Source organism: Cryptotermes secundus, unplaced genomic scaffold, assembly GCF_002891405.2.
Source record: "Cryptotermes secundus unplaced genomic scaffold, Csec_1.0 scaffold2458, whole genome shotgun sequence".
Taxonomy (NCBI): Eukaryota; Metazoa; Arthropoda; class Insecta; order Blattodea; family Kalotermitidae; genus Cryptotermes; species Cryptotermes secundus.
In genome coordinates, this window is record NW_019736442.1 from 441,963 (window position 1) to 457,280 (window position 15,318).

General features: G+C 39.2%; 1 protein-coding gene across 5 annotated transcripts in view; it reads right to left on the reverse strand.

Annotated features, from left to right (window-relative positions):
* Positions 1-14,134, reverse strand: part of LOC111869987 — an 89,414-nt gene extending 75,280 nt beyond the window's left edge. Inside the window, exons 1-2 of one of the 5 annotated variants that reach the window (XM_023861892.2) lie at positions 13,984-14,134; positions 3,807-4,045 (exon numbers count right to left, since the gene is read on the reverse strand). In XM_023861892.2, coding sequence (XP_023717660.1) covers positions 3,807-4,024 — 218 coding nt within the window. In that variant the 5' untranslated portion in view covers positions 4,025-4,045; positions 13,984-14,134. The other 4 variants (XM_023861891.2, XM_023861893.2, XM_023861895.2 and 1 more) reach the window with 4 other exon arrangements.
* Positions 14,135-15,318: the final 1,184 nt, after the last annotated feature.

Below are 15,318 nucleotides of genomic sequence, written 5' to 3' on the forward strand. Positions count from 1 at the left end.
AATGTATGGAAGTTATCTTTGTTCAGATCACAGGAGGCGCTTAAAACACTATTCCTCTACATGTAAATACCTTTCGCAATTAACTGTTTCATTAAAAAACGCACATACAGCAATCTTTCTTGCACTTACAGCACCACAAGCACCAACTACAACCGAATGGCTTCACCAATTGTGTTGTCATTCTTGCACTAGACTTTGAGACTCAAATCTCTTGAGCTAGACATTTCAGTGATTTTCTAAGTGTACGTTCAAGTCTGGCTCCTATGTCATCTAACTTATCCTCAGTAAGCATTCAACACTTATGTTTTGTTTTTTTGTCTATTAAGAGTCCTGTTATTCTAAGATCATTCACCAAATTGTAAACTGTCTGTCTGGGAGCTCTTTCATTACAAAATTTACAAAGAAATGTTCGCCGACACTTTCCAGCAGATCTGTATTCCACATGTCATACAGAAATACCCATTGCTCTAAAGTTTAGTGAACCATGCCAAGCCATATTGCTAACTGTTAACTGGGAACATATGGCTCATGGTGCTAATAACTACTGCCTATTGCTCATAAATCATAAACTCCCATAAATGAACCACACATTGTCTGCCTTGTAACATAAGACTGTGTAGAGATCTACAAGTTAATTATTTTCCTTCGTGCCAAGCATTATTGGCTGTCATGCAAGGTGAGCCATCGGCAAAAATCACGTTTACTTTGCAGTGAAGTGCACAGCCGTGAACATGTCTGGTTAATAATGTTGCTGTCATCACCAGAATGCTAGACAAAATCATGAAATAAAGATAGGCAACACATCCAGTGAAAACGTGGCACAGTTCAGTAACAAATCAAAACTTGATTCAGGAGGAAATTAAGAGGAAAATGAATTCAGGTAATGTTTGCTACCATTCAGTCCAGAACCTTTTGTCTTCTCATGTGCTGTATGAAAACATAAAAATTATAACATACAAAATTATAATTTTGCCTGTAGTTGTGTATGGGTGCGAAATTTGGTCTCTGACATTAAGGGAGGAACATAGACTGAGGGTGTTTCAGAGCAAGGTGCTGAAGAGAATATCTGGACCAAAGAGAAATGAAGTGACAGGAGACTGGAGAAAACAGTGTAATGAGAAGCTTCATAATTTGTATTCTTCATCAAATATAATTAGAATGATCAAGTCAAGGAGGATGAGATGGGCTGGGCATGAAGCACAAATGGGGGAGAAGAGGAATGGACATAGGATATTGGCGGGAAATCCAAACGTTAAGAAACCACTATGACAACCAAGACACTGGTGGGTGGACAATATTAAAATGGATCTTAGAGAGATAGGATGGGGTGGTATGGACTGGATCAATCTGGCTCAGGAGAGGAACAAACGGAGGGCTATTGTGATCACAGCAATGAACCTTCAGGTTCCATAAAATGCTGGGAAGTTCTTAAATTGCTGCACAATTGGCAGCTATTCAAGAAGGGATCAGCTACATGAAGTTAGTTTAGTTAGTTATTTGCATACAAATATATTGAACATTTTGTGAAACAAAATATGACAGAATGAAGATCCATGACTGCAATGTTTTGTCCACTAATGAGACAGTGAGAAGAGTCTCCCAGGCCACTAAATGAATAATCCTTCAATAAGCGTAGCTCACATGTGAGACGGGCTCCCAGCCAGAACATAGCCATGCGTGTAATGTTTGTAGCACAATCAAGCTTCCACAGTTTTGGATGAGATAAGCAGAGGTGTTCTTGAAGCAACTTTAGATATTTGTGTCTCATTTGGATATTTTGTAGCACAAGAAAGGCAGAACAGCTGCATGGACAGAACTATGGACAACTTTCTGGTGGATGTTAGTAAACTAATGAACCAATTAACAGTCAAAATCCAATCCCAAATAAATCTCTAACAATCTTCGAACCCCATAAACAAATTTTAAATGGACACAATGAATAAAGAGTTCTTGCAAATACAAGGTGTGGCTATTAACTAATAGGACTGATATCATAAAAATATTTTACTGAAAGTTTTTAAGTACTTTGTAAGTTATTTCCTTCAAAGTGGCATGCAGTGTTGCAAGGATTCCTCCCATGCCAAGAAGCATATCTCAAAATTATTTTGTAAAAGCACTTTCTAGAGCTCTGTCTTTCTTTTCTGGGTATCCTCAATGGATTCAAAATGTGTTCATTTCAGTGAACACTTTAATTTAGAGAGGAGGAAAGAAATCGTGCAGAGAGAGATAAGGTGGAACGTAACTGAGTACAAGAACTTGTTTTTCGAAGAGAAATGGCTGACCCATTGTGTGCTGTGGCACTGTCTTGATGCATAATCCTACCACTCTCTACCTCTCTAACAACTTCAGTCGCTAGTTCTAATTATTTTTCATAATTTTGATAAAAGCTCAATGTAACACTTCTAATTTATGGTTTGTCTAGGTGGGACATATTCAGCTGTAACAATTCCTTTAAAATCAAGTAAAATAAGCAGGAACATCTCGATTTTCAATTCTGACAGTTTTGCTTTCTTTGGTCTTGAAGAGTGAGTTGATTTTCATTGGATTAACTACTGTTTGGTTTCTGAGTTGTACTGAAACAGCCAACTATGATTACAAGTGACCACATTATGCAAGAAGTCATCTTCTTTGATTTTATACAAAATGTCAAAACAGGTTTCTTTTCTTTCCAATCTGTTCTTGGATCAAATTTTCTGGCACCATCCTGGTGCAGACTCCACTCATGTCAATATTTCTGGTACCAATTTTTTTTACTGCTTCCCTAGTCATATTCATTTCTTCTGCTACCACTCTGATGCTCAGACAGTGATCATTTCATACAAGAGGACTCTCACTAGTGTTCATTGTTACTGGACAACCAAGTCATTCATCTTCCACCCCTCTCCCTCCCTAATAACTTCTTTCCCCTTATTCAAACACATTTGCCCTTGATAACTGGCATTTCAACGGCAGTTTGCTTCAGTTTTGTTACAAAAAATGTGTTTACACATTTAATTCTTACGCCTACCATTACCAGCATGTAGCAAAAACACTTCTTCTGAAGTAAAACTCTGTACCAAGACAACAAGTTGCTATACGCTTCAGCACGCAACTACAGAAAAGCTCAGGATTAACAGCCATGCATTCTGTTTGCAATGGGGAGAATTAGTTCAACGGCCACACCTTATACATAAAACTTCTAACATCATCATGACAAAACATGACGACACAGTCACATTCAGCAAGTTGTGGACTTGTATAACAGGAAACAGAATTCTCCTAAAGGCAGTTAAGGGTCAATCTAATGCACTGAAGCCATGTAGGAAACAGTGCCACCAATGGCGAATTATTATTTTCATACGTCTGTAACAACCAATCAGAAAAACAAACAATAAACACCCACTTTAATATTGTTTTAAATCTTTGTGCCTTCATTATGATGTAAGTAGAAGCAGTTTTTTGGATATTTTGGGTATAATTTACAAAGAGCATCTTTATGAATATAATACATTTATGTTATACTCAGGTTCCACTGTATTTCCATGCCTTCTCCCACGTCATATGATAATTATGGTTACGTTTGACAACTTTCTGCTTTGGGTCACTTAGAACACACCAAACTAGGCAGAATTAAAAAAAAAAGAGAGAGACTCCATTCACGTAATAATACTAATTCTAAAAGGAGACTCCATTCAAGCAATAATACTAATTCTAAACTGAATTAGGACAAAGCAGACCTGGTGAAACATCATTAATGTCCATATGCACTTCTTGTAATTATATGCCAACTAATACCGCCACTTCTGCTATGTGGTCTCTACTATTACCATGTATTTTCAATTCCCATAACTTCAAGGGGTCTGTCAGTAGGCTCAGCAAGATGAGACAGCAGTTCCTTCCTTCCCAGTTCTTGTTCAAAGTCTACAAATGAGTTGCTTAACTGTGGCAATTCACAAAACACATCGTTTTCAGGTTCCGAGTTCACTTGATCATCCTCACTTATGCCAGACGCAACGTTGCAGACCAAACAGTTGTCTCTATCCATTCAAAACAATGTAGCACACACCTGAAACATAAACTATAGTTCTTAATGTTCAGAAATAAATGAGGTTCCCTAATCAAACTGCTGTCTATTGGTACAATATAAAGCATCATGTTCGACATACAGTAAAACTTGGTTATAGCAACATCGGTTTCTGCGACACCTTGTCTATTGCGTCAAATATTCAATGGTACGAACTAATTCCTCATAAAGCAACTGTTTTTATACCTTGCTTAGTACGACATGCACAAATGCATCAACCTCGTATGTAACGTCATTTTCATTCCTGAATTTCTCTGATATCGTGGGAAAGTTCGATGTGTCTGCCCACCCTCACTTTCTCTACTTGCTGACGTGACTGTCCTGGAAGAATACGACCGCGGGCTGCAAGAGGAGCGTGGGTTTTATGCGAAAACAAGGGTGTGGGGTGGGACTGCGTGAATAGTGCAAGAGGATGCGGCAGGTTGTTAACTGCATTCCTTTCCTAGAATCTCGTCTAACAGGACCTCACATTGTCTACTTACCCTACAGTGTTCCTGCCTAAACCCAGAGAAGTGCAGTAGCGAAAACATGGCAATGAAAAGGAAAGTTTTAAGCATTGAAGAGAAAGTTAAAGTGATTCATGAAATATTGTGTGTATTGTCAGTGAAAAGCGCTGTAATATGTCTTTGATATTACACATTTGGGCAATTCCACGTTAATGTTACGTTAGTCTGTACTTAACTACGTATTTCACTAAAAAATGCAACATTTTAACTCGGTTTTGGGTAGATTTTTACGTAACTAACATAAGGTGTGGAAGTGCCCATTTCGGTTACAACGACATTCGTTTATAACGACACTATTTTTACATCCCTTTGATGACGTTATAACCAAATTCTACTGTATATATATATTAAAACACAGTTTTCATCATTATTTTGTATGGGCATGAAAGTTGGTCTCCCACTTTACAAGATGACCACAGATTAAGGGTATTTCAGAACAGTGTGGACCTACAAGGGAACAACAGGCTGGAGAAATCTGCACAGTAAATATCTTCAAAGTGTTTACTTTTCAAATGTCATTGAGGCAATGAAACCAGGGAGAATAAGATAAGCAAGGAATGCCACATGAATATAAGAAATACAAACAAAACTCTGGTCAGAAAACCGAAGAGAAGATATCTGAAGACCTATATGCAGACAGGAGAATACTAAAATGGACCTTACAGGAACTGGGTGGGACAATGCATACTGGATTCATCTGGTTCATGAGAGGGACACATTATGAAAATGGCAATGAATATTAGAGTTCCATGAATGGTGGGGAATTTGTAGATGAGCTGCACAACTATTACCTTCTTCCTAAGATAGTCTCTGCACCATGCAATGAGTTAACACTGGATTGTTTTCCTGAATCCTTTTTATGTTAACATTAGTGAAAACAATATTTTTCACTCCCACTNNCCCCCCCCCCCAAAATATGACAAAATTATTCAGATAAATATACACAGAAATTTACTCATTCACTTGAGCCCTTATCACCACCAGTTCTTATAAGAGCAGGCTGCCAGCTACTGCCCACCTTCTCTCTGTTAAGACTTCAACGTGCTACAAGACTGATGTAATTACAGGCTTATCCATGCTCAAAAATGTCTTCACTACACCCACCCCTTCACTTACCTGAAATTAAAACAGCCACTCGAAGTGGTGCTTTCCAGGATTCAATCTATAAAAATGTGGATTATTTCTGCAGACTCTGTATTACAATTTTTACCAGATGAGATGCACTTAACATTCACATCTGGGAAGTGTGATGGTCACAGCCCTATACTGCCTATTTGCTCATCAAGAGAGCCTGTAGTACCTGAACTGAAGGCTGTGTGATGCTTGCTGGTGAACTGTCCTGCTCAAAATATTCATATCTTATCCTCAGTTAACTGCTGAGAACTGCAATGCATTGTGGTTGGTCACCAAAAATGCAAGGAACACTTGCAGCAGACAGCCCACACAAAGGAACATGTAGCAGTTCATGAAAATGATTTATGCAATTTCTTATCGCTGTAGCCGTCTGTTTATATTACAGCCTAACTCAAGCTCTTCAGTTTCCCACATCTGTATGTGTGTTCATTTTTATGTGAGAATGTGCCTGGCTGCTGCATGACACCATCTGCAACAGCTACTCTAACATTAGGTACCCAAGTGGGTGTACCAATAATATTTATTGAATGTAACTGGGCCTTCCAAGCAAACCTCTGTGGTAGTGTGTTACATCCTCACTAGAAGGAAGCAGTCCATTAATTGGGGCTCCACTCTATATAGAGACAGTAACACGCCAGCACATAAAGGAATGAAATTAGGGCTAGGGCTAGATCAGGTACTAACGGCTCAGCTGTACGTATTTCTATCTGCATAACATCACTGACCCTATGAACATTCAACAGCTGAGAGCAGTAATTCTTCCAGCTCTTAAGAATGTTGTGGGAATGTGCAAGCAGGTCACCATTCTCATACTCTACTAAGTTACTTGCAGGTTGATAACCCTTCTTAAATGCATATATTCCTCAATACAGATATTCCTACAAAGGCAAAAATAATAACATCTAATGTGAATATTTAAGTTTTATTACTTGAGGATTTATCTCGCTTACATGTTTCGATCCTTACGGATCATCCTCAGAGGGTATCAGTACTTTCAGAAACTCCTATTACAATAGATGTTAATTCTATGGATACACATATGATGTCTAAAATGCACAATATATGCAATGTTCAACCTTCCACATTCATGGCAGCCTTCTTGGTGTTAAAACTTTTTAAAAAGTTTGTTTTAAAAACTTTCAAAATCAAGCTTAAAATTTATGAACCATACAGGTTCGCGTCAAATCTCCTATTGTTATTCGTGGAGGTGACTGGTCCTGTGCCGCCTGTTTATCTTGCAAAAGGAGATTCTTAGTATTTCCGTGTTTATGCGTGGCCTGCTGTAAACACAGCAGGCCTTTGTAATTGTTAGTGTGACGGACCAGAATGAAACAAAAAAAAAATCCTCTTTTCTTCCTGAAATGCATGCTGGCTTCACTCGTATATTTCTCAATTATCCCCAATTATTTGGTTTGATCCTGTAACCAATGAATTTTGGCTTGTTTCTTTGAGCAAATTGTTTTGAACATCCTTTGTCAAACCATGGCTTATTCTGCTACAATTTGTAATAACTCTGACTCTCTTTGGCAAAAATTGTGATATTCTCTGTGAGAGTTTCCCAACCTATAAGGGAGAGTCAGTAAATGGGTCACAAAAGGATATGAAACATAAAACGTGATATTCAAACCAAGAAAAAAACATATATGTCTCAATATATCCTCCACAAACAGTGATACACTCGTCCCACTGTTTTACCAGTGTGCAGAAATCCGCAGAACAAAAGTCTTATGACTGTTGTCTTAGGCACTTCAACACCTCCATTCCAACCTCTTCATCATAAGCAAAATATTTGCACTCAAGGTTGACCTGCTTTATGTGAATAACACTTTCCACCATAAACAGGAAACATTTCTTTATGAACATCCTTTGCAGTGAGTCCTTCTGCTCACAAACAAGACACGCAACAGAACACTGCTCTTCGGTAGTACACACTCAAGCACGGTCACCATTTTGACTACTGAAACCAGCCTCTAAATATGCGCATGTACTTCTACTACCTAGACCAAGGGTCTCCAAACTACGGCCCGTGATGTGATTTTATCCAGCCTGCAAAAGAATTGTGCAGAAATGCGCTAATTGAACTAATTTTCCAATGAGTACTGGTAAATGTGATTCCAAGCTTACTGACCTGTCATATCGTACTGCAGTTCGATGGCTTAGCTGTGGAAAGATTCTTTCGTGCTTCTTTCAGCTCAGGAATGAAACTGATATATTTCTTACCAAGAAAAACCATCACGAACCACTTTTATCAGATACTGAGTGGCTTTGGAAATTAGCCTTCTTTGCTGATCTGGTGAACCATATGAACCATTTGAATTTAAAGGTGCAGAGTGAAAATAACTAAGTCTGTGATTTATTTGCACTTATCAAGGCATTCAGAGCAAAGTTGATACTTCTGGAAAGTCAAGTGAAAAATTATAACTTTGTTCATATGCTATACTGTGCAGAGTTGCATAAAAAGGGTGAAGCAGAATTTCCTTCCTCATTTGCAAATTTAGTCATTTCAGATTTGAAAGAACAATTTCGGAAGCGATTTGCTGATTTGGATTCCAGTGCTCAGGAAATTAGATTGTTTCAAAATCCGTTTGACTGTGATGCTGCAGATGTCAAATTCAAATGGAAATTATTGAACTTCAGGAAAATTATCATATTAAAGACAAATACAAGGAAGGAAATTTCAACGAATATTATAAATTTCTGAACTCTGAGCAATTTCCAAATTTAAAGAAATTTGCTTGTAAACTTATCTCCATTTTTCAGACAACATATCTGTGTGAACAAACTTTTTCCCAGATGAAGTACATCAAGTCGAAATACAGGGCAAATTTATCCGATGAACGTTTAAAGTCCCTACTTGTGATTAGCGTTTCAAAATTTGAACCTCAATTTAATCAGATTTTAAGAATGCAAAAAGGGTTCCATCATTCACATTAATTGTTTTATTATAATTTGTGATGAAAATATGAGCATTTGCTGCTACTGTCTGTTGTCATTAATATACAATAATTTATTCTCACATACTTTGTATTTAGTTTATGAAATTCTGTGTTTTCAATAAAACTCATATACCTAGAGTTATTAATTTTTCATTTTATCCGTCCCGTTGAAAGTGCTGAATTACCTAATGTGGCCCGCGGTTCGAAAAGTTTGGAGACCCCTGACCTAGACTGAGCTGCTGGGCCGTGTCATAGCTTAAGCTGTTAGTCACTGGCTTCCCACCACAGCGGTCCGGGTTCGATCCCGGATCTGGTCAAGTGGGATTTGTGGTGGACAAAGTGGCATTGGGGCAGGTTTTCTCTGAGTACTTCGGTTTCCCCTGCCAATCTTCATTCCACCAACTGCTTCACAATCACCCTCACCTATCATCTGGGGCTGGTACAATAGGCCAAAAGTGGCCACAGTACAAGGGACTTAGTTACACCCCCACTAACAATAAAAAAAAAAAGACTGTGCTGCTACCTAGCGTTACATAAAGAAAATTTAATATGTCCATTACAGTTGTTTTACTTCCACTTGTGATATATTTACTGACTCTCCCTCGTATATTAATATCTACATCAATGTCTAAGTTTTCCAAGGCTGAGAACCTACAGGTATTTAAGGTTTAAAACTTACACTGTGTTTCATCCTGTACCTCATTTAGTTTCTTAAGATTCAGCCTCTTAAAAATGTGGTCAATTTGACTGCATCTTTCCATCAGTAGATGTGCAAGTGAATTTATTAACGTTATGATTTGGAAACATTATATCCTTCACAATCAGATTTTTGGATGTGGCAAAGTTTACTACTCTAACTCCATTATCATTACTAATTTCATGTAAACCTTCTTTCCCAACTGTTGGTTTGAAACTGTCTTCCCTATCTACTTTATGACTGAACTCTCCTAAAGTTATTTTCATATGGTATTTAGGGAATTTATCAAATACACATAGTTCATTGTAGATTATGCCCTTTATATCATCAATTTTATCCTGTTTGAGCATGAACATTCAGAACAATGATATCACACCATCAACCTCTTAAGTGCTATGTAAAATATCCTATCACTAACAAACTCTACCCTCTTAATTGCTGATATGATTTTCTTATGTATAACAAAAAATTGTACCTAACTCATTCTCCTTTCCACAGGAAAATGTATAGCCACCAGCTGGTTCGGTGACACCCTTGTAACCATATGACTTCCTGTACTCCCACTAAATCTAACTTATATTTGGATGTATCATCTCTTGAAACTGTTATGAGCAAACTTGCCCTGTACAGACTGTTCTATGTACCAAATCTCACATCTACTTCCATTTGCTTAGGCCATTTATCCAAAGAATCCATCTAAGTCTGAGCACCTCTGTAACATTTTGAAACAAAACTATTTTTACAGTGAGGAGTCGTTAGTCCCACACCCAACCCCCATGCTGGACCACCAAATGTCAACTGTCTGCATCCACTTGTTAGCTACCCTCCATCTCTGGAGGTTGTTTCCTCCATCCACAGCCTGAGAAAGTGCCATGAGACACACCTAACATGGTCTTAACCAGCACTATGCCTGGTAATTCTCTTGCCACTGTAATTCTTAATTCTTAATTTATTTACATCCACAAACTATTATACAAGTACAATTGGACAAATCAGTTTGAGCCATCTAAAACATTACAAGTCAACAACTCTTAAAAATGTACAAAATGATACACAAGACTACGAACAATACATTCATCTTAGGATCACTGTCCCCTTGCTGAAGCTAGCAACTGAGGATGACATCCCCAAGAAATCCAATATAAAGTAATGCATACACTTATACCATCTATGTACAACCACACCACAAAAGAACCAACCTGAGCCGCCAAACTACCGTCCATCATAGTTATTAAAAAATCTTTCAGAAAATAAAAAGTTTTGTGATAAATAACTTTTTAACTTATTTTTAAAAATTTTTAAAATTTCTGTTCTCTTTGTTTGTAATCCTAACATTCCATGCTAAAAAAATCTATTTTCCATTGCTTCGACGTCTCACAAACCTACGGACTATTTCCCCAGATGGCATTAATCAGTTGGTCTCTGTAGTGGAGGCATAATGCGTTTCCTGTGAGGTATGAACTTAGTTCCTATATACGCATAAAGTCTATGTCTCACAACCTTGTGTACCTCCATGGCCTGTTACAGGGATAGCTTTACCTTACATTTACCTAAAAGAAACAAAGAATGGTAGGTAGCAAGTAAGACAGAAAGCAAAATATGAAGAACTAGAGATAAATAAAGAAAAGAGAGCTACAGAAATACTATTAGATAGAAATAAACAAAAAAAAAGTGAGAAGACTAACAAAATACAGAGAGGAGCAGAAGGCACGATAAATATATAGCTAGATAGATGTTCGGGTTCAATTTGGGTCTGGTCAAGTGGGATTTGATGGGAAAAGTGGCGCTGGGGCAGGTTTTCTCTGAATACTTCGGTTTCCCCTGCCAATCTTCATTCCTCCAACTGCTCCACAATCACCCTCACCTATCATCTGGGGCTGGTACAATAGGCCAGAAGTGGCCACAGTACAAGGAACTTCGTCCCACCTCACTAGCAATAAAAAAAAATAGATAGATGTTAGAAAGGAAGATACATAGAGAAGACAGAAGAAACAAAGAGAAATTAAATGTGTGTCTCAGAGGAACCTGCTACCACCAACTCATCTTCAGTGTAGCATGAAGATGAAGGGCATAGCTTTCTCCGAAACATCAACAGCCCCAAAGTAGGAAGCGTCTGCTATTTTTGTCACTTATGTTTTTATTGTCCAGCAAATTACTACTATATTGAAACTCGCATGCCTGAGTGGGCTGAGCAGACAAATGGATGCTCCTCTGCTAGGAAGCCATTTCTCTCGAGAACTTATTTGCTTTACCCATCTTTCTCTTCGAATTTCTTACTGAGAGGAGCTGCGGTCAATGGGATAGGGTGCACTGATCCCTAAAGCGCACTGCTTTTGTAATATGCCTCTTTGTTGGAAGAAGCATGAAATTCCTCGATGACATGATCTGATATAATTTTGTTTCGTCCACTGAAGGTATTGTTAAAAGTCCTATGGTGCTCAAATGTAGAGTTGATTTGATCTTGTTACACAAGGAAATAAAAGGCAGCTGGGGTAGCTCAGGCTGTATAGTGACTTACTATGGGCTGGATGATCAAGGGGTCGGCGTTCAAATGCTGGTAGGATCAAGAATTTTCTCCACATCATCCAGACTGGCTGTGAGGCCTTGCCAGCCTCCTATTCAATGAGTACTTTGGGGGTATAGTGCTGGGCCATGAAGCTAACCACTCACCTCCAACTAGTGGCGAGATGAAGAAAACGTGAATCTATACATCTACTCCCCCATACATCTTCATGGCATAGTGATTGTTTTGTTAAGCACAGGGGCAATTTTACTTTACTTACTTATTTTCCATTTCTTAAGACTCTTCCAAATAATCCACTTAAGTGCAAGGCCTCAACTAACATTTCATAACATGTATATCTCATCATGCTGAGTTATCCCCATTCCCAAAGCTGAAGGATCACCCTTTTGCTGGTGGCTCATGACTGCCTATTCAGTACATTCTGGTTACCCTCCATACCTGAATAACATCCCCATCCAGAACCTGAGGACATGCCATGATAACTTGGGACCCACTTCAGATGGCATTAATTATACTAAACAAAGACTGCAATTAATTACAGACATGACATCTGAAAGCTGGAATAGTGGAGTCAGTGAAATGCCATAGAGATGTCCACTAGTGGGCAACAGCTCACATTCCAGCAGCAACAAATATGTACACAACAGAGGAACAGCAAGTAGCAGTGTTTTGTACTCAGTACATCTCAAAATTACATGAGGAGGAACAATGTAATGTGAGACAGAAAAATATGCTCATCAGTCCAATAGGACCTTGAACCAAGAATGACTGTGCTGGTGAGGGCCAGCAGTGATTTACCCAACTGACCAACTAACTATAAGAAAAAAAAGTTGTGACACAGAAAAATATGGTTGAGTCCCACAGGACCCAGAACCAGGAAGGAATGTGTAGGCTGGACCAACAGCAGTTTACCCATCTGAATGAGACAGGAATCAGATAGTCATGAGGCAGAAAAGCATTATCATGGGTCCTGACAGGGCCCAAAACCAAGAAGGTATGTGCTGGCAAACACCAGCAATAAATAACCATATCAGGCTCAGACTGTTGCCAGAAATCAGCTGTCAGCCATCCAGGACAGAGGCCATTAAGCACAGAAGCAACAGAGCATTGATGCAAGCCACTGCAATGCAACTAGTCCATGAAGAAACAGGAGACTGAGAGACTTGAAATGAGCTGTAGTTAATTCTAGAATGTGTAGAATAGTGACAGTTATAATTATTTGTCTTCACAAGTAACAAGCATCCAATAAATTCAACAATCAATCCTATTCATGTCTAATCACTAATATGTAACAACTTGCATCAGATAATGATAGAATGAATTACTGGTTCCAGACTAGGAGTGGATCCTGTTTCAAAGCTGGTAACAGACCAGGGGGGCAGGCTGGAACTGGTATCTGAGTAGTTCACCCAGAGGGAAGACACCATAGAGAAGAAAAGGGCCAACCAAAAAGAGATTAAGGCCAAGAACATATAAGAGCTGAGAGCACACATGAAGGTCAGCCACTATGGGCACCAATCATTAAAACCTGGACAGTCATAAACCCTGTCCATGAAATGATGAAGGCCACCATACAGCTTCGCACATAGCATACACATATACCAAAATTTTGGAGCAACCCACTGCCTCTATCAGCTTAATCAGAAATGTTGGCACTTTTCTACCAAATTATGCAGCACCACATACTTCAATATAATTTTGATACTCAAAGCCATAAGAACCTCACACCTCGCTGACTTCGTTATGACTTCCACCATCTACAGTGTAAAATGCTCCCCAAAACCCAAAATGCATTGTCTCTTAAACATAATGTTATACATTACACATGCTTCAAAAGACGTAACTAAAAAATGACAAAGTTACACTTTTCACTACAAAAAAAACGTACTTAATTGGTATGTCTGTTTACGCAATGATGCCCAATATGCAATATTGAAGTTCATGCCATCAGTCTAATCAACCATTCATTTATAGAAAGTACACGAACACTTCCGTGTCTCATTTGATACAGAATTACACGTCTCTTAATAAATACAAAATTACGATAGAGTAGAATAATCTGTTCTAATCTTATACACAGCTGGTAACTTGCTATGAGTCCCACAAAGGATATAATTACCTACTATAATTCAGAATCAACAGCCCCAATAACACGTCGTAAGAAACCTATGAAACTACGAATAATTGAAACGATTCACATGGCCGCATACTACGCATAGATCGGCAAAGATAACGATGATCACGATCATCACGATGATACAGCAAGGCAGAGCACGGATCACTATGGTGCAGAGCGATGCAGAGTACGTTCTGTCATAATGGTCACTTGCGATGTCTGCGGCACACCACGGAAACTGGAAACTGCAATTTCCGAGAATTCATAACTGACAGGGTTGAACACATGTTACTAAACGGAGCTGCGCTAATCGAGGAAACGGAAACGCAACTCGCGAAAAGACTGAGAAACTCAACTTCCGCGTGGTTTCCTACTGTCGTCTGTAATTTTATTTTTGTGCAGTTAATTGAGCAAGAGTCTGGCATATATGACAAACGCCACCAAGAGTATGCTAGGCAGGACAAAATAGATTTGGCTTGAGAAATAATTTCTCACGAGACGAAGGAGTCTGGATCTAGGTTAAGTTCTTTCGAAACAATATAAGCACGTCAGTTTAAATTGTCACAGAAGAAGCGATGAGTATTTCTCGCGCTTCTCCTGGAAGGCTTAGGTGATATATTTATTGTCGGTGAAGATGAGGAAGTGGCGCGCTTCCAGCATATGATGGAAATGCTTTATGGCCTCGTATATGGTCAGCAGTTCGTGATCGTATGCGCTCTATTTCTGCTGGGCCGGGTTGAGTTCCTTGGAGAAGAAAGCGAGGGGCTTCTAGGCCTTCTAGGCGTTCTTTACGCGTTGCTGCAGCACGGCACCCATGGCGGACGTGGAGTATGTGATGAATGCAAGTGGCGCGGATGAATTCGGGCGCGCTAGAAGAGTGACGCGTGAATAATTCTCCTTGCAGTTTCGAAGGACTTGTGAAGTTCAGGCGTCCAGGTGATAGGGCCGGAGCCCTTGACTCTGGGGCCGGAAAGAACATCGTGCAGTGGTACCTGGGTGGGCACCGCATTGGGCAGAAATCGAATGTAGAAATTCAGCATGACTGGAAAACGGCGGAGCTGACTGGTGGTCTTGGGAGGGTGGCAATCCTGAAAATTGATTACCCGTTCTATCACTTCTTTCAGAGGTCGGGAACGTCGAGAACATACTCAGTGGCCAACTTACAACCGAGAAAGGTCAACTCGGGTGCTCGGAAGACGCACTTAGTCGGGTTGATGATAATTCCATGCCTTTGAAGTTGGTTGAAGGGAGCAAATAGATGTTGTTCATGCTCCTCGAGTGACCAGGAGAAGATAAGGATATCGTCCAAGTAGGAGAAACAGAATTCGATTCCCTGCAGAAA